Below are 19,298 nucleotides of genomic sequence, written 5' to 3'. Positions count from 1 at the left end.
GCTAGTGAGTGGCTTTGGCATCCGGGTGAGACCCAGCCATGGATTCGACGCTTTCGGTGGGGCACATGCGCCATCTAGCGGCCTCAGGGCGAACAGCACCCTGCGCTCACACACCAGCTGAATGTGCCAATCTCCCGCCTCTCTCTTCAATTCCTCACCCCAAATCGATTGCCACATCCTCTGTGTTTTTCTCCAGGGTCTCTCACAATATGTTTTTTACTTTAAAAACGCACAAAGTGAAAAACTAGAATATAAAAACATCACCTTTTTTTTTTTTGGTTTTTCAAGGTAGGGTCTTGCTCTAGCCCAGGCTAACCTGGAATTTACTATGCAGTGGTCTCAGGGTGGCCTTGAACTCACAGCGATACTCCTACCTCTGCCTCCAGAGTGCTGGGATTAAAGGCATGTGCTACCACTGCCTGGCTTTAAAAGCGTCATATTTTAAAACAAATAACCTTCTAAATTATTTAACAGAAAGTAGAGATCTACAATCCTTTGTCTGAAACCCTTAGGGCCAGGGGTTTCAGAACTTTTTATCTTTTCCAGATTTTAGGAGGCAATTTAGTGTATATATCATACTACATTAACCTTCAAGAATCTGTGGCAGCCTTTCCCCCAGCCAAAGACGTTCATATTTATGCAGCAAAATAAACGAATATTTACATGAAATGGGATGAATAGATTCAATGTCAGCTCAGATTCAATCTGGAAGCAACTGAATTTTGTCACCAAGCTTGTGAAAACCTCATTTTTTTTTTGGAACTTCTTGGCAAGTTCTTTCGACAAACATTTCTTTTGAAATTACAACTACACAATGAAAGAATGTAGACTTTAAAACTTGTTTTACATGACACAAAAGATTATTTAAAGAAAAGACCACTTTTTTTCTTTTTAACAAATAAAAAAGTATGTAGCAGCAGCTGGGCATGGTGGTGCACGCCTTTAATCCCAGCAGTCAGGAGACAGAGGTAAGAGGATTGCTTTGATTTCAAGGCCACCCTGAGACTACCTAGTGAATTCCAGGTCAGCCTGAGCTAGAGTGAGACCCTACCTCGAAAAAACACACAACAAAAATATGTAACCTTTCAAGTACATTATATATGAGAAGGCATCTTATTTTAGACAGTAAATGTATACCATAAATATATATATATACACATAGCACACAATAAAACCTATGGAAGCTCAGGCAGCTCTCTCTTTTCTAAATTGCCCATAGAATGGTGCCACCCACAGTTAAGGTGGGTCTTCCCACCTTAATGAACCTAAGCAAGACAAGCCCTTACAAACATTCATGGATGCTAGCCACTGGTGACTCTAGGCCCTGTCAAGCTGACAATCAATTTGAATCATCAAAGATGGTATGGGGCATACCGGGATTTTAGCTAACAAGACTGGAAGCTGGAATGAAACACGGGGGATGAGGATGGGGACTAGTGATAGATCAACTTTAAGAAAGATTGAGGGGCTGGAGAGATGGCTTAGCGGTTAAGCACTTGCCTGTGAAGCCTAAGGACTCTTGTTCAAAGCTCAATTCCCCAGGACCCACGTTAGCCAGATGCACAAGGGGGCACACGTGTCTGGATTCGTTTGCAGTGGCTGGAGGCCCTGGTGTGCCCATTCTCTCTCTCTCTCTCTCTGCCTCTTTCTCTCTCTGTCTGTCGCTTTCAAGTAAATAAATAAAAATAAACAAAATTTTGTTTTTAAAAAAAAGATTGAGCTGGGGGCTGGAAAGAGATAGCTTAGTGGTTAAGACATCTGCCTGCAAAAAGCCAAAGGATCCTCCTGGTTCCACTGTCAAGAAACCACATAAGCCAGATGCACATGGGGACGCACGCATCTGGAGTTCGTTTGCGGTGGCTGGAGTCCCTGGTGTGCCCATTCTCTCTCTCTCTCTCTCTCTGCCTCTTTCTCTCTCTCAAATAAATAAATAAATAAACAGATAAATAGATAAATAAATAAATAAATAAAAAGATTGAGGTGGGAAAAATGCCCAGGAGGGGAAAGTTGTGATACTGCTAGTGTCCACGTATTTTAGAAGTTTTTAATGCTATGGAAGGTTGTAGTTATGAGATCAGAAGAGGCGAGGACAGGCAAGAGAAAAGGGGGAAAAGAGGTCGAAATGAAAGGAAAGTACAAGACTTGTGCATGGGAACAGTGGTAGAGAGGGTCTGGTCATAGACTAGGTGGTCAATGTCCAGAGTGACCCCAAAACCTAACTGAGCAAAATGACTGAAAGACAAACATGCCATGAAGATTAAATAAGTATTAAAAGAGTTAAAAGATTACAAATGTTAGGAGAATTTTAATTAATTACAATTACATTTAATTATATTTATATGTAAATATTTATATATTTAACATAATTATATTTAATTTTGAACTAAATATACACTTAATTGTATAGAATAATTTTATTTAATCATTAAATGAAATATTGCAATAATTGAATATATATCTAATTATATATAATAATTATATTTAACTATATTATAATTCGATATAAGATGTTATAAAAGGCAATCAAAATAGGGCAAAGTATACTAAACATACATTAAATTAAAAGTTACATTGGTCAGTATTTCTTCCTGGGTGGGATGGGCTCTGACTGATTTCCCTTCCTGTGAAGTTTTATTTAGCAGCTTGTCGTGATATGGGAGATGCAATTTACACTTTCGTTTTCAACCTACAGAGCCAGCTTGGGAGTCTATATTGCTCCGGTGGACTTCAATCCAGCTACCTTTTGGAGTGAGTTTCTAGCCCAGCAGGGCTGAGGTCCAGAGTCAGCGCTGTCCTCCGCGGAGCCCCTGGCTGTGACTGAAGCTCAGGGTGCCTGGTGCTGGTGAGTGGAGGCGGGAGGTTGTATGATGCTGCCTGGCGGTCCCTACATTGTCTGCTTCAACCTGTTCTTACCCTGTAAGTCCGGTGTGTGCGTGTGTGTGTGTGTGTGTGTGTGTGTGTGTGTGTGTGTGTGGAGAGAAACTTTTCAGGATGATTTCCACTGCTGTTGTCAGAAGAGCCCGTGTGGCTGAGTTAGGAGAAGCAGTTTCCAGCAGTCAGTGCCACTTGGTTTGGTTGGTCACAAAGATCCGGGCTGGCCTCCTTTCACTCCATGAGCTCAGTGATGTGTCTTGTCTCTCGCAGGAGAGGACACTGCTCTGTGTTGTTATCTCAAGGGCTGTCTTTCCCTGGGTTTCGTTGGTGAGGCGTCTGATCATCCACAGCCCTCCAGAGCAGTCTCTTTTAGTCCATCACTAGCCCAGGGACCAAGAACTTCAACGCATGCAGGGAGCTGTGCAGATTCACAACATAAACCGCAAGGCACAGAACACGTGGTTCAATGTAAAGGAAGCAACTTGGTCACAGAAGGAGGACCGGCTGCCATGTTGCTGGTTTGTGGACCCAGTGCTTTTAGTCCACGTTTGAGAGAAAAAAAACAAAACTGAAAATTTGCACTTGAATATAAAATTTACCAATTTTTATATTCTTACATAATATTCATTATAGAAAACATACCATGCAGACCAAAGCAAGCAGGCATAAGGGCTGAATTTGAGCCAGTGGTTGACAGATTTATAGAATGATCCAAAAACCTAGCTGCAGAGTTAAGGAAGGAATTCTGTATATGTCCTATCACCATTTCCCCCACTGACAAATGGCTGTCCTATGCCAGGCTAATGCACAGGATATGATGCTACATGATGACCACAAGCAACTGAACTACTGAGAAATAGAATGCGTACTAATAATTACATGATTCCTTGTTTGTTTTTATTTGTAGAGAGTGAGAGAATTGGCATGCCACTGCAATCGAACTCCAGACGCTTGCACCACCTAGTGGGCATGTGTGACCTTGTGCTTGCCTCACCTTTGTGTATCTGGCTTACGTGGGATCTAGAGAGTCCAACATGGGTCCTTAGGCTTAACCGCAAGGCCATTTCTCCAGCTCAGATTACATGATTTCTTAAGAGCTGCTTACATGCCGGGATGGGTGATCTTCATTGTCAACTTGACTGGATTTGGAATCATCTGGGAAAGAACTGGGCATGTATGTGAAGGCACTTCCAGAGGGGGTTAACACAAGAAGGACAGATCCACCTTGAGTGTCCACATGGGCTGGGATCGCAACCGTGGCTGCAATGTGACCAGCCTCCTTATAGTCCTGTGGTCTCTCTTTTGAGTCTCTATCAGCCATGCTTCTGTAGGGATGTTCTTTTACCCATCTGTGCTTCACAGTTCTCATCAGCAAAACCAGGACTTTACCTTCTAGAAAGGTCTACCATGACCACGAGCATGCAAGAAGATAATATGTCTAAAGCCTGTAATGTAGGGGCATAGCAGGGTTTCTGGAAATTGTTTTCCTTCTAAGAGGACTATTGTTAGTTGGGGAGATAACTCAGCAATTAAAGGCACTTGCTTGCAAATCCTGCCTGCCGGGGTTCTATTCCCCCAGCACCCATGTAAAACCAGTGGCATGCATCTGGAGTTTGTTTGCAATAGCAAGAGGCCCTGGTGTGCCCAGACTCTCTGTCTCTCTCATAAAAAAAGTAAAATTAAAAATAAAGAATACTATTGTTAGAAACTTAAAAATGTGATTTCAAATGAGGAAAACCAAAATAAATGGTGTTTGGCTTAAGCGATCATTTTTCTGGTAATAAGAGGGAGTTCCTTCATCCACCCTCAAACTCCATCTTCCTCACTAGGTCTCATCCTTTCTAGCTTGTATCCCCAACCACACCAGAGGAGCTTTAGGCTTTTCCCTTAGAGTTGTGAGAGGAATAATCTTGTTGGAAGGGAGGTGTTGTGAAGGAGCTCATTTTGAAGTGGTGTTTGCATATGGTCCCAGTATCTCCCTCTGAATGGGATGTGGCTGGGGATAGCTTAGGGCTGATGTCATTGCCTGGCATAGAGCCTGGGACAAAGTGACCACCCGATTGGTCTCATCTTCCCTTGTCACAAACTTGCTTCTCCTCGCCCAACGGAGTCACGGAAGAAATGATTGAGAGCGTAAGAAATAGATCCGTTTATTGGTTAGAACATGGTATAAAAGTACAGCATCTTGCAGGCATTCTGGACTTTCCGGGAGGGGCATGCAGTGCTGGGCTTGAGCAGGGGATGGAAAGGGAGGGATGGATCACCGGGCAATGGCTCCCTTCCTGGGCATGTTAAAGGGAATCACACCACCAACGCAGGTGCTAGTGTGGGAGAATTGTTGATCCGCCCCTCTGGAAACAGATCATGCCAGGCAGTTTGGATCATCAGACAATGCCATGCTTAATCATTCGGTCCTATTCTCTGTGTGTGAGGTGTTGCCTCTCCCAGTCTAGTCATGGTAGGCTTCATTTTTTCTGTATAACACTCTGTTTTTCCTACCCAAGGAAGACAAACAGGCACATTGGTTTGGGAGGCCATCAGAGGGAGGTGTGCATTTGGCTCAGGCCCCCTGGCTTCCAGATTCATTAGGGCTTGCTTGAGTTGGAGGCAAAGGGCTGGGGGATGTGTAAGCGAAAACAAAAAAATTGTGTACTATTTTCTAAGCTCAAGCAAATGGGCCTTCCGTAGGGCAGCAGTGTGAAGAGAAGGACATGCTTCCAGAGCAAACTCAAATTTCAGCTTGTCTGTCTCCATAAGAAGGAGGCAGAGAGCTGGCAATCAGAGACCGAGCCGTGTGATGCTGGGTTGTGTAGAAAGCCTTCGGCAGGGAGTTCTTCCAACGTGTAAAAGATGTTTCTGTCCCAAGAACTGGTGTGTCAAGTCAGAAGAGCAGACCAGGGTGTCAAGGTGGTTATTTGGTACAGTGTCTCTGAGAGCTGGATGACTGAGTGTCCTTAGTTACATGACGTTTTGGAACAGCTGGAGGGACCGCATGATGTTGTCATCCTGGGAAGAGAGGTGAGGAGGAGAGAGGGAGGTTAGAGCTTTCTGTGAGCAAGTCTCAGGCATGGGATTCCTGTGAAGAAAGAAATCTACAATAGCACTAAAACAAGGGAGAAGACACTGGTCAACTCAAGGCAAGGAACATCTTCTCTAGCCTTCATGAGGGATTTGGAAGTAAAAAAAATGATCTGGGCTGGCAAGATGGACTAGCAGTCAGGGCACTTGCCTGCGAAGCCTGAGGACCCAGGTTCTATTCCCCAGAACCCACATAACCAGATGCACAAGGTGGCACATGCATCTGGAGTTGAAGTTGCTAGAGGCCTGGTGTGTCCTTCCCCCCCCTCCTCCCTTTCTCTTCCTCTCTCCTTCTCTTTATCAAATAAATAAATTAAATATTTTTAAAAAGCCTGTTTTCTATTCTATCCATCTGCAACTTTCATTCTTCATTCTTTTTTTTTTTTTCCTTCTGCTTTTGGTTTTGGTCCTGGGGAACCAAACCTGGGTCCTTCGGCTTTGCCGGCAAGTGCCTTAACCAGTAAGCCATTTCTCTGGCTGAAAAACAGACTTTTGATAGAGAAAAATCAACAGAGACAAATGTTGATTATAAGGCTCTGGAATTTTCCTCAATTGCTGTGGAGTCTGGGTGTAGGCAGTCTGCATCCTAACCCTGGGTCTGCCATTGGATGTTGCTGTGCAGCAATATCTTCATCTACAAAGTGTGGCTAGTAGAATGCGCTTACCGAATGGTGGTGTAAAAGCAATGAGTTTCATAGTGAATAGTTTTAGATGTTGCTAATGTGAGAAATGACATTGAAATGAAAACTTCTCGACTAGTAAATAAAATAAAGTGTACTACAGTAGGGCATGGCACTTAAAATGAGGATGGCAAACATTAAGTTCCATCACCATTTCCTACAGCATTAGCTACACTTTTTAAACTTACAGTGCTTCAATTTTCTCTTCTTTTTTTAAAAAAATATTTTATTTTTACTTATTTGAGAGAAAATGGGGAAGGGAGAGACAGACAGAGAGACAGACAGAGAGAGAGAGAGAGACAGAGAGAGATAGAAAGAGAGAATGGGTGTTCCAGGGCCTCTAGCCATTGCAAAGAACTCCAGACATATGCACCACCTTGTGCATTTGGCTTATGTGGGTCCTGGGCAATTGAACCTGGGTTCTTTGGCTTTGCAGGCAAGTGCCTTAACCTCTAAGCCATCTCTCCAGCCCAACTTTCTCTTCTTGGAAAGGGATCTGATAGATCCTGCTATTCATCCTGTTTGTAATGGTAAAACATTCACCTGTTTCTGACTCCACAGGTAAAGCTGTTGACCTGATCCTACTTTCTACACCAGATATTTCCTTCCAGCCATCTAGCAGCAGGGTTCCTGAACTAGCCAAAGCTCCATCAATGAATGGGGGAAAAGTAAACATAATGGGGATATTCCAGGACATTAGGAAAGGTCAGTTATGAGCTATCAGTGTCCAGTCTGTTCTAATGTATAATACAGGACTTCTGCCTCATAGGGTCTTGCTGGGCCCAGCACCATGGCGATATTTAGCATGTGTTAGTTAATAAATATTTTATTTTATTTTAATTTATTTGACAGAGAAAGACAGCCAGACACATACACACACAAAGAGAGAGAGAGAGAGAGAGAGAGAGAGAGAGAGAGAGAGAGAGAGAGAGAGAGAGAGACAGACAGTCAGCTTCCAGCCACTGCAAACTCCAGATGCATGTGCCCCCTTGGACATCTGGCTTACGTGGGTCCTGGGGAATCAAACCCGTGTCCTTTGGCTTTCCAGGCAAGTGCCTTAACTGATACGCCATCCCTCTAGCCCACTCGTGGTGTTTTAAATGTGGAGTCTTCACACAGCCTCATGTGTTCATGATGAAGCCTCGTACTCAACCTCCAGGTGATGACAATTCAGGAGGTGGAGCCTTGCTGGAGGAGGCGTGCTACTTGGGGCATGCCTTGGGCTATTATATCCCAAGTGCCCCTTGCCGGAGCTAGCTCACTCTTGCTGCTACTTCCCGGCTGCTATGGAAAAATGTGAGACCCAGCCTCTGCTCTGCTATGCTTTCCCCACCATGATGAAACTTCCCCTCAAGCCTGTGAGCTGAAATAAACCCTCTCCTCCCATAGGTTTGTGTGGGTGTTTGGTCCCAGCAATGAGAAGGCCACTGGAACAGTACTTTAGTGGAATTTCTTTTTAAGTTGATGAAGCAATTATTTCTTTTCTTCTACTACATGTTTATTGTTATTATTAGTAGTAGTATTAACAACATATTTTGTGTGGATGCATCATGTGTTGGCACCTTATTTTCCCTTGTCCCTACACCCATTCCACAGAGGAGGGGACCCTCCTCTGTGGGGTTGCAGGTTTTCCCTGTGGGGGTTGTGGGTTATCAAAGCAGTTATTTCTAGTTCAGTCTCCAACACAGACTGTGGGACCAGTCTGGGGACCAAGCTGATCTGGGGAGTGAACTTTGTTGAGCTTCTGAGGGGCTGGCAGTGTGGTGTTTGTTGTTGGCACTAAGTCCAGGGGTCACAGGTAGATGTAGATTTCATATCTCTTCCCTTTCCGTATCTCCAAGTCCCAGTTTCCCTTTCCCAGAATTAAATGTATTATGCCTGGAGATCTCTCCTTACCTCCTGACAGGATTCAAGAAATTCATCTAAAGTTACGATGCCATCTTTATTTTTGTCCATTTTCTGAAAGACACAATAGGAACCTTTGAAAGAACCTTCTCATCTGCATTTCAGATTTTGCCATTTGTTAACCAAGTGTGCCTTGAGCATTAGTGTGCTCTTTTAGTAATCTAGATAACTCCATTTGGACCCCTGTTACTGTACTTTGACCTCTAAAACCTCTTCACATCAAAAGATTGGCCCCAGGCACTTACCACAGAGGCATATAATTAGGTTGCCATCCTAGGATGTTTTATTAGTCTATTTGTTACTGTAACAAAATATTGAGGTCAGGTACTTTATAAAGAAAAGAGACTTATTTAGTTAAGTACTATGGGGGGTTCAAGAGCATGGCCCCAACTCCTGTTTGCCTTTGGTGAGGACCTCACAGAGGGCCAACACCACTGCGGGAATGCATTATGGCAAGACAGGAAACCCGAGAAAAAGGAGAGGCCAGTCTTGTTCTTTTTATAACTCAGCCTCACGAGAAATGTAGCACTCAGCCCTTTGTGGTAATGTTCCCAGGGACCTAATTACCTCCCTCCAGACACACTGAGGACCAGGCTTCGAACCCTTGGGGCCTACACTCAAACCTTTTCTAAACCACAGCACATGGATTCCTTGCACTTTCTACTGGACTAACCATCTGACAGGAAGAACACTGTGCACCAGGATTGCTGGTCCATTTCTGTCACTTACTGTGTGAGCTCTCAGAGGTCAGGGAGACCACTGTTTTCCAAGTTGTGAAGTGGGGAGGTTGAATTAGAGTGAGCATTCCATTGTTTGGTACTTTATGATTGATTTTTAAAACTTTTTTGGTTCACTTTTATTTATTTATTTGAGAGGGACAGACAGAGAGAGAAAGAGGCAGATAGAGCGAGAACGAATGTGCCCGCCAGGGCCTCCAGCCACTGCAAACGAACTCCAGACGCACGCGCCCCCTTGTGCATCTGGCTAATGTGAGTCCTGGGGAATTGAGCCTTGACCCGAGGTCCTTTGGCTTCACGGGCAAGTGCTTAACCACTAAGCCATCTCTCCAGCCCTGATTTTTTTTTTTTTTTTTTTTTTTTTACTAAGTGATACTATTATGATGGGACCACTTCCCTACTCAAGGATCAAGTGCAGCCACCCATTTCTTTGCCAGAGCAAGGCTGATTGCCTACCTGGAAGAAGACGTCCACGTGCTGTCTGGGAGTGTCCTCTTTGAGCACAGGATAGGTGTATTTCCCCATCATGTCGTAGATGGCTTTGACAATGTCCATCATCTCCTGGAGGGGGACGTGGAAGCACATCATGTCTTTTTTTTTTACTGCATTTCTCAGGAACTATTTGTTCATCTGCTTTGTTCATTGCTTATCTTTTCCTAATTTGATCGTGACAGTTCTTTGCAAACTTTGAGGATTTATTAATTCTTAGAAGACATTTTAAAAGCATTTACCATATGCTAGGTATGATGCCAAGGAAATACAAGGGTGAGACAGTGACTCCAGGGATTCTAGTGAGAAATGGTACTTTGGTAACTTATTTTTTAAGAAAATATTAATTATTCATTACTTTGTATGTGTGTGTGTGTATGTGTGTGTGTGAGAGAGAGAGAGAGAGAGAGAGAGACAGAGAGAGAGACAGAGAGAGAGAGAGAGAGAGAGAGAGAACACCAGGGCCTATTGCCACTGCAAATGAACTCTAAACGCATGCATACACAAGCCACTTTGTGCATTCTGGCTTTACATGGGTGCTGGAAAATCAAACATGAGCCACCAGGCATTGCAAGCAAGCACCTTTATAATGCTAAGCCATCTCCTCAGCCCCCTTTGGAAATTTCAAGGCTCAGGGAATTTTAACTGGTTTGGTACTTGCTTTCCAACTTTGCTTATGGAATTTTTTTGTTGTATGGAATTTAAAAATATTTACAATGAAGCCATCATTACTTTTCTTTGTATTTTAATTTTGGTTTTATGCTTCCATTCTAAGTTTAGATATTGATGTGTGGCCTCCAGTCCTTTTATAGTTAGAAATCATCGATCTATGGTTAATTTATACACGTAGTATTCAGAACACTCCTTTATGTATTGCTAAAATAGCTAACCACTTTCTCTGGAATCATCTGTTTAAATATTCATCATCCAGATTCATGCTCTTTTATTATAAACTAAATTATTATTTGTACTTGGGTGTGATGGTTTACAGTGATTGTCAACTTGGTAGGACCGAGACTCACTTTGAGGGATTATCTAGATGAATCTCTAGGCTTGCCTATGAGGGACAGTTTTGATTATACTAACTGAGGTGGGAAGATCCACTTTAACTGTGTAGGTAGCACCGTTTTAAAGGCTCAGCTCAGTTCTAGCACTGTATAAAAAGGAGAGAGCTAGCTAAGTGGCAGTGTTCATTGCTCTCTGCTTCCTTATGGAGGGTTCAACATGACCAGCTCGGCTTCAAGCTCCTCCCACCACGCCTCCCCCACCAGATGGACTGTAACCTGGAACTATAAACTGGAATAAATCCTTCCTTCCATAAAATGATTGCTTTTGTTATGTATTTTTTCCCAGTAATGAGAAGTATCTACTACAATGACTGCTTATTCTATACTGTCCCACTGACCACACTTCACATACCATACTATTTTACTAGTTCCAGCATTATAATATATCTCCTTTAAAAATATTTTATTTATTTATTTATTTGACAGCGAGAAAAAGGAAGAGGAATGGGCATGCCAGGGCCTCCAGCCACTGCAGACAAACTCCAGACGCATGCGTCACCTCGTGCATCTGGCTAACATGGGACCTTGGGAATCAAGCCTGGGTCTTTAGGCTTTGCAGTCAAGCACCATAACAGCTGAGCCATCCCTCCAGCCCCTCATGGCACCATAAATCTTCCTATGGAGACTGCAAGCCAAAATAAACAACTTTCCTCCCACCAGCTGCTTCTGGTCAGGTGCTCTGTGCCAGCAATGAGAAAAATGCTGCAACAAGTTGTATATGGTTTTTTTTTTTGTTGTTGTTGTTTTAACTTTTTTTCTTTCCAGGTAGAAAACCATGTCATTACCAGAAATGGTGGTTCATGCCTTTTCCCCCATCACCCAGGCGGTTAAGGGTTACTGTGAATTTGAGGCCAGCCTGGGCTAAATGTGAGTTCTAAGCTGGCCAGAGATATAGGGTGAGATCCTGTTTCAAAAAAAAAAAAAAATGAATGAATGAAGGCTATGGAGATAGATAAGTGTGTAAAGTCATTTGCTTGCAAACCCTGCTGGCCTGGGTTCTATTCTCTAGTACCCATGGAAAGCCAGATGCACAAAGTGGCACATGTGTCTGGAGTTTGTTTGTGGTAGCAAGAGGCCCTGGTGTGCCCATACTCTCTCTCTCTCTCTCCTCACAAATAAATAAATAAATATTAAAAATGAATGAATGGAAGCAAAATATCATGTCATTATGTATATCTATATCTATATCTATATCTATATCTATATCTATATCTATATCTATATCTATATCTATATCTGCATCTATATCTATCTACATATCTGTGTCCCGTTATAATTATTTGCCAGGAAGCATCAAGCAGTGCTTGTCTCACTCTTTGCTGCAAATGTGGATCTTTGTGATGTCTTCATAAAGCGCAAACAAGCTCAGTACTCGGTTGGGTATTTTCTATTATGCAAAAGATGAATTTTATTCTCATATTATTAAGAGTTTTTTTTAACTATCGAGGATGGACAGCCAATTTTATCAACTATGATTTTAGAAACATATGGTTTATATTTTGATATACTGATATGATGAATTATTTAATATGCTTTCTCAACTATTGGATTACTTCTGCAATAAACCTTGTTCTTGTCACATGCATTTCTTTAAATGAACTGTTAAGTTTACTTTCCTAGTATTTCATTTAGAATTTGTGATCAATATTTCAAGTAACATTGAGTTTTTATTTTTTGTAATGCTTTGATAGGATCTTTTTCATTCAACAGATCTGGAAGCATTTTCTATCAGCTAGGCACTTCTATTTTATAATGTGCTTTCTCTTTAAAAAAATTAAATTTATTGGAGCATAATTTGCTTAGAGCAAATTCATCCATTTTAAGTGTACTGTCTGATGAGTGTTGACAAGTGTACACTTCTATGTCACCTCCACATACTGAAGACAAAGGCTATTTTATCTGGGCATGGTGATGTACAACTTCAGTCCCAGCACTCAGCCAAGGTAGGAGGATCACCCTGAGTTTGAGATCAGCCTGGGACTACAGAGTGAGTTCAGGGTTAGCCTGGGCTAGAGTGTGACCCTGCTTCAAATACTACTGCTACTACTACTACTACTACTACTGCTACTACTGATAAGCTGAAAAGATGGTTCAGCAGTCAAGGGCACTTGCTTACAAAGCCTGAAGGTTGGGCTGGAGAGATAGCTCAGTGGTTTGCTTGCAAAGCCTAACAACCTAGGTTTGATTCCCTAGTACCCACATAAAGCCAGATGTGCAAAGTGGCACATGCATATGGAATTCATTTGCAGCAGCTGGAGGCCCTGGTATGTCCATGGCATGGCTCTCTGTCTGTCTGTCTTCTCTATATCTCTCTGCTCGCAAATAAATAAATATATTTTTTAAAAGCCTGAAGGTCCAGGTTCAATTCCCCAGTACCCACATAATGCCAGATTTACAAAGTGGTGCGTGTGTAGAGTTTGTTTACAGTGACAAGAGGCCTGGAGTGCCCATTCTCGTTCTCTTTCTCTCAAACAAATAAATGAATTAAAAAAAATTAAAATATATGCATTATTTTTATCACCTCAAGAAGTTTATTTATGTCTCCACAGAATCTGCCAATCTCCGGCATGAAGTATTTGCTGATGAGTTTCTGTCACTATACATGTTTGAATTATCTAGAATTTCATATAAATGGGATGATGTAATATATACTCTAAGTCTGTTTATATTCGCTGAATATACTGTTACGGAATTCATGCACATTTTTGTATGTGACAATAATTTATTTCTTTGACTGCTGAATAACACCCACTGTCCTGTTTCCAGTCATTGGGGTTGCTTGCAGTTTGAGGCTAGGATGGCTAAAGCGGCCTATGGTTTCTATGGAGGTGTTTATGGAATTAGAGATTTTCATTTATTTTGAATAAATACATAGGAGTGAGAGTTATAGGCCATATGTTGATTGCATGTTGAATTTGTTAAAAGAATGTATGTATTTGAGAGAGACAGAGAAAGAAGGAGAGAGAGGGAGAGAAAAAAGAGAAAGAGAGAGAGAGAGAGACAGAGAAAGAGGGAGAGAAAGAGAGAGAATGAGTACGGGCATGTCAGGGCCTCCAGCAACTGCAAACGAGCTCCAGATGCATGTGACACTTTGTACATCTGGGTACTAGAGGAATCAAACCCGGGCCATCAGACTTGGCAAGCAAGTGCCTCTAACTACTTGGCCATTTCTCCTTGAATGTTGAACTTTATGGAAGGGATTAGAATGTCTTCTAAAACATTTGTACTACTTTTTCTTCTCACCAGCAATGCTCTGCTTCCTTGCCTGTACTTGGCATTGTTAGTCTTTCTAATTGCAATCATTCTAGTACTCATGTGGTTACAAATCATCATAGTCATGACTTGTATTTCTTTGAAGGCCAAAAATATGGGGTAGTTTTGCATGGAATTATTGGTTCCTTGCTTATCTGCTTTTTAAAAATTTTTTTGTTTATTTTTATTTATTTATTTGACAGTGATAGAGAGAAAGAGAGAGAGGGAAAGGGAGAGGGAGAGGGAGAGAGAGAGAGAGAGAGAGAGAGAGAGAGAGAGAGAGAGAGAGGGAAAGGGAGAGGGAGAGGAGAGAGAGAGAGAGAGAGAGAGAGAGAGAGAGAGAGAGAGAGAGAATGGGCACATCAGGGCCTCCAGGCAAGTGCTTTAACTGCTGAGCCATCTCTCCAGCCACTTAAGGTCCATTTTTATCCTCAAATGGATATATAGTTGGCACAATACCACTTGTTGAAAACATTGCTTTTATTCCCTTTGATTTCTTTGGTGTGATTTTGGAAATGACAATATAGGTGGGTCTATTTTTGGACTTCAGGGATAGAGATCAAACCCATGGCCTTGCACAGCCAGGCAAGTGCCCAACAACTCAGGGACACCCCCACTCCTTGGCCCCTTCCAGATTATTTATTTTGATCTAGTGAGCCATGCCTCTAACCTTATGTCAATTCTCTAGTGACCGGCTTGCTCTACTTTAAAAAAATTTTTTTTTGTTTATTTGTATATATTTATTTGAGAGTGACACACCCACACACACACACACAGAGAGAGAGAGAGAGAGAGAGAGAGAGAGAGAGAGAGAGAGAGAGAGGGAGGGAGAGAATGGGCGCGCCAGGGCTTCCAGCCACTGCAAACGAACTCCAGACACGTGCGCCCCCTTGTGCATCTGGCTAATGTGGGTCCTGGGGAATCGAGCCTCGAACCGGGGTCCTTAGGCTTCACAGGCAAGCACTTAACCGCTAAGCCATCTCTCAAGCCCCGGCTTGCTCTACTTTTATGGTACTAGGGTTGGTTTTGATTCTGGGCACCTTCGTTGTAATCTTTCACGCTGTGTTCTCAGCTCACTTACCTCTTTGTTTATGTAGCCATCTTTATTGATGTCGTACAAATTAAATGTCCACCTTAATTTCTCATGGACAGTTCCTCTCAGTAAAATGGACAGAGCCGTCACGAAGTCCTAAGAAGCGGAAAAGGCAGGAGTGACGTTAACCACTGAGCAACTGGGTGGGAAGAAGCCAGGCCTCCAGGCTAGACTATGGTGCTTTTGTGGACTGGTGCCTCCCATGTTCTCTTGCCAACTGGAAAAATATTGGTGAAGCCCGATGAATCACTCTTGCCTTCCATTCCCTACACTGTTGCAGTTTCTGGTAGATGCCCTCAAAGAATGGACCCCTCAGTGTCAGGACCCTCCAGACAGTTAACTGCAGCCTCCCATAGCAATCCTGACTCCATGGCTGCCATAGTTACTTATCCCATGATGGGCTGTGCATGCTAGAGGCACGCAACATGACTCAGGCACACACCACCTGAGCTCAGATGCCTCCTTGACCGTTGCTCTTTCGTCTTGGAAAAGCTACTCTGTCTCTCTGTCTCTCTTTGTCTTAGTTTTTTCTCCTGTAAGATGGTGATAAATAATAATAATAATTAATAATAAATATTACAGCCCTACTATGTGTTAAGTGAATTAGTATGCGAAATGCTAAGTCTCCCAGTGGCTGTCACCAGGCACACTGCCACAAACGAGCTTTTAGGCTGCTCACATGTGGTCTTCACTCTCCCCACCCGACCCCAGCGCCTTGGAGGGCAGGGCAAGTGGCTGCTTCTTCTATATTCAGGAAATATTTGTTATATGGATAAAGTTTCTTTATCTTGACCAAGGGTATTTGGTGGTCTAGCCCCTTCCTCTAGGATCTCTGGATTTGGTGTAGAACCAGGACACTCCCAGAGGACACCCAGGAGACTCGCGTACCTCGAACTTCACGGAGCCCGTCTGGGTGGTGTCGAAGGCATTGAAGAGGTAATGGGCATACGTGCTGGCATCTGCAAGGCAGAAGTATGGCATGTGAGGGGAGTGGAGGCTCTACAGAGTGGAGAGAGGGCACTGGAAAAAGGGCAGGGCAAGGTTTGGGTGAGAAAGGGAAGAGGCAGTGCTGGAGTGAAGGGAAGGAGAACGTTATGAAGTGAGAACCATCCGCTCAGGCCCCTAGGACAAGTTAGTTCTAGCAGGAGGTGAGAGAGGTCCTTGGCCCTCCCTTAGTCACCTTGAGAAGGGTTCCTCTGTCTGTTTGTGTGTGTGTGATCTCTGGGGAGAGTGTTTGGAGATGTTCAAAGTAGCCACTGTGCCATGATGTGAGTGAGCACTTTCTTGGGAGCAGAGAACTGTGTTGGGGTTGCAGCTGTTTCCACACAGTGGTGTGCCAGGAGACATACAATATACCCTCTCTGAGGTCCCTTCCCATGTCTCTGTACAGTGGGAGGGAGCAAGACCTACGTCTCGAAATTTCGCCAAGAAGAATGTTAAGCCTCCTGGTGACAGTGCAACTCACAGAGGCTCCTGGAGATTTGCAGACTGAGTCTGACACCAGCACGAGATGAAGTTGTCCCTCTCAGCCTGAGGAGAGGCCCTGTGCTGTGTCCCACCCTTAAGGAGCCACCTGTCTGTAGCTCAGGAAGTATTTGGGACAGGACATCGAGGAGGGGTCCTGTAGGAGATGGCTCTTGGGGAGAGGTTACAAGGTGGCATGGGACACAAGGAGGCTGGGACAACGAAGAACCACTGATGAGCTCCACTCCCCACAGAGCACGTGTTATGAGGCTGGCATACTTCATTTTGCTTATGTAGGTTTTGATTTATTTTTATAGTATCTAGCATTTGCTAAAATTCCCTCCCCCCACAAAATTTCACCTTGTCTCATCTGTTTAAGGAGGAAAAAAAAAAAAAAAGAATGGGAAAGCAAAGACAGGAAAACTGGCCCAGGGTACATTAAGGAGACTCGAACTTCACAGAGGGAAGGGACCTGTCCTGGTTTGCCACACGCTAGCTCAGTGATCTTGAGTCAATTGCTGACTGTCTTCAACACTCAGTTGTCTTTTTCCAGGATTGTAAAACCCGTTTTCCAAAGCTCTGAGAAGGCTTGTGAGACTGCACTGCCAATTCTTCTTCCTCTTGGAATTAGTCCTATTTTCAGAGAATTCCTCATCATGTGGCCAGGAGACTATCTTGTTGTGAGCTGTCCCCCTAACTTGAGGAAGAAGCAGACAAGGGACAGTGGCCTTAGAGGAAGGGAAGGCTGACCACTGGAGAGGTTGTTGTGAGATCTTTTTAAAGGTCATACTCACCTCCATGAGGAAAAAACTGAGCATAGATCTGCTTGAATGTTTCTTCATTGACCACGCCACTGGGACACTCCTGTGGGAAGGGGGGAGAGAGAGAGAGAGAGAGAGAGAGAATATCAGTGGGGGGTGTCTATGGTTCTAGATGAGGGGGAGTTCTGAACAGGTTCCTCCTGATCCCTGGTGGGCAAGGGACTGGGCAAGCATCTGTGCTCTTCTGTGCCACCAGGGTGGGTGGCTGGGAGATAACCCCACCTTGAGACTGAAAGCTGCTTTTGCATGTGAGGAGATGTGGTTAGAGAATGGGTCCTGAGCCAGGGAGGTCCTGGGCATTAGGGTTAGAGACACCCGAGTATGGATTCAGGTTAAGCCTCTTCTAAGCTTGCGACTTGGTCGAAGTTGGTCTGTGGTCTCGGCACCCACGGAAGGAAGCTACTAACCTTCCCAACAGAGCTAGTGTGAGCTTTAACACAAGAGTCTGTGTCATGCCATACTAATCCCGTGCTAGATACCCAGCAAGTGGATTTCTCTCTTTTTTTTACATGCTTTCGTCAGGGTCCTTTTCAACCCAGTTGGTCATTGTTAACATGGCTTCTTCTAGATCAGAAGCAAAGAAGCCCTGATGGCAGCAAAAGCATGTGACCAGCAATCAGCGACTTACAGAAGGTGGCAGCCCCCCAATGTTGTTAGATAACTGACCTAACTGACCTGTAGGCCGCACCTGGAGGGAGGAGACCAGGAGCACCTGCTCTCCTCCGGGCACTGGGGGATTTGAGAATCCAATTGTGCTCTGAGATTTAAGCGTTAATCCCGAACTTGATATTCAGGGTAGTGTCTGATAGTTCCCCAGCTGGCCTAAGAACACAGGTATGAATTTGTGTACATGAGTCAATTTCCAGCTTCCTGTTCTGTGATCCACCTTCACCAAAGACTTGGCTTTACCTGTGGATCACAGAGAAAGCAGGTCCCAGCAGGAGAAATGTCTTGTCTTGCTGTCTTTATTTTCCACAGCACATTAATAATGACATTCAGGCTTAGGCCTCCATCTATGTCAGTGTGATTAGCATTGTCATAGCGCTAAACCCCATCAGTTTTGAACATGGACAAGGAGGTTTGTCTGAATGTGTATTACAGCTAGCATCTGGGCCAGGGTGGACTTCCCAACGTCACACCACCCTGTGACATTTCTGTGCAGTGGGTGACATTCCAGGCTGCCATGATGGCTCTGTCCTCCTGGATCCTTGCTTTGCCACCAGGGCCTCTTGCTGTCCCATCCCCTTCATACATTGGTCTTCCTGTACCGCTGCACACAGGGACCCCTGTGGTATCGTGAAAGGTTAGCCCCAGTGGGAAATCACACCTGGGTCTCCGAGCCTATTATGGGCCTTACGTTTTTGAAGCCCCGATAAAGGACTTGAAGTTCACGCTTGGTGAAGTTGGTCTGGGCCTCCAGCTGCTCCAGTCCCTCAGGCCTGTGGCAAACCATGGTCATCTCCAGCTCATCTTCAATCTTATCTGGAAGCAGAGGGGAGAGCATTGGAGACACTCTTGTCAGACCATGGTCCGGGTGCGCTGTCAACAGTGGTGATGTAACCTGCACCACTGGGGAGGGGGTCCGCTGCAGGGGGGCTTCGACGTTGAATTCCAGTTCCCTGCCCACACTCACTCTGTTCACAGAGTGTCTGTTACAATCCTCTGGGCATGACACACCCAGAAGGAAAGCCAGTGTCTGCGATGAGATGAGGGCAGAAGTGTTCAAAGTACATCCCTATGGAAACATTTTTCCTTTCTTTCAGAACACACACTTTGCATATTCAAATGACTGCTGGCTGAAACCGCTTATGTACAAAGACACAGATGACTGGCAGGAT

General features: G+C 44.0%; 1 protein-coding gene across 4 annotated transcripts in view; it reads right to left on the bottom strand.

Annotated features, from left to right (window-relative positions):
• Positions 1-5,008: 5,008 nt before the first annotated feature.
• Kcnip1 (potassium voltage-gated channel interacting protein 1) overlaps positions 5,009-19,298 on the bottom strand; it is a 239,752-nt gene continuing 225,462 nt past the window's right edge. For all 4 annotated transcript variants that reach the window (XM_045152932.1, XM_004664990.2, XM_004664991.2 and 1 more), the window contains 7 exons: positions 18,818-18,942; positions 17,434-17,503; positions 16,064-16,134; positions 15,164-15,271; positions 9,731-9,835; positions 8,529-8,591; positions 5,009-5,880 (listed from right to left, as the gene is read on the bottom strand). In XM_045152932.1, coding sequence (XP_045008867.1) covers positions 5,833-5,880; positions 8,529-8,591; positions 9,731-9,835; positions 15,164-15,271; positions 16,064-16,134; positions 17,434-17,503; positions 18,818-18,942 — 590 coding nt within the window. In that variant the 3' untranslated portion in view covers positions 5,009-5,832. The remainder of the gene's footprint in view (positions 5,881-8,528; positions 8,592-9,730; positions 9,836-15,163; positions 15,272-16,063; positions 16,135-17,433; positions 17,504-18,817; positions 18,943-19,298) is intronic.

The sequence above is a fragment of the Jaculus jaculus genome, chromosome 6 (assembly GCF_020740685.1).
Source record: "Jaculus jaculus isolate mJacJac1 chromosome 6, mJacJac1.mat.Y.cur, whole genome shotgun sequence".
NCBI lineage: Eukaryota > Metazoa > Chordata > Mammalia > Rodentia > Dipodidae > Jaculus > Jaculus jaculus.
Note: the sequence above shows the minus strand (reverse complement) of the source record. Positions and strands in the feature narration are given on the sequence as shown.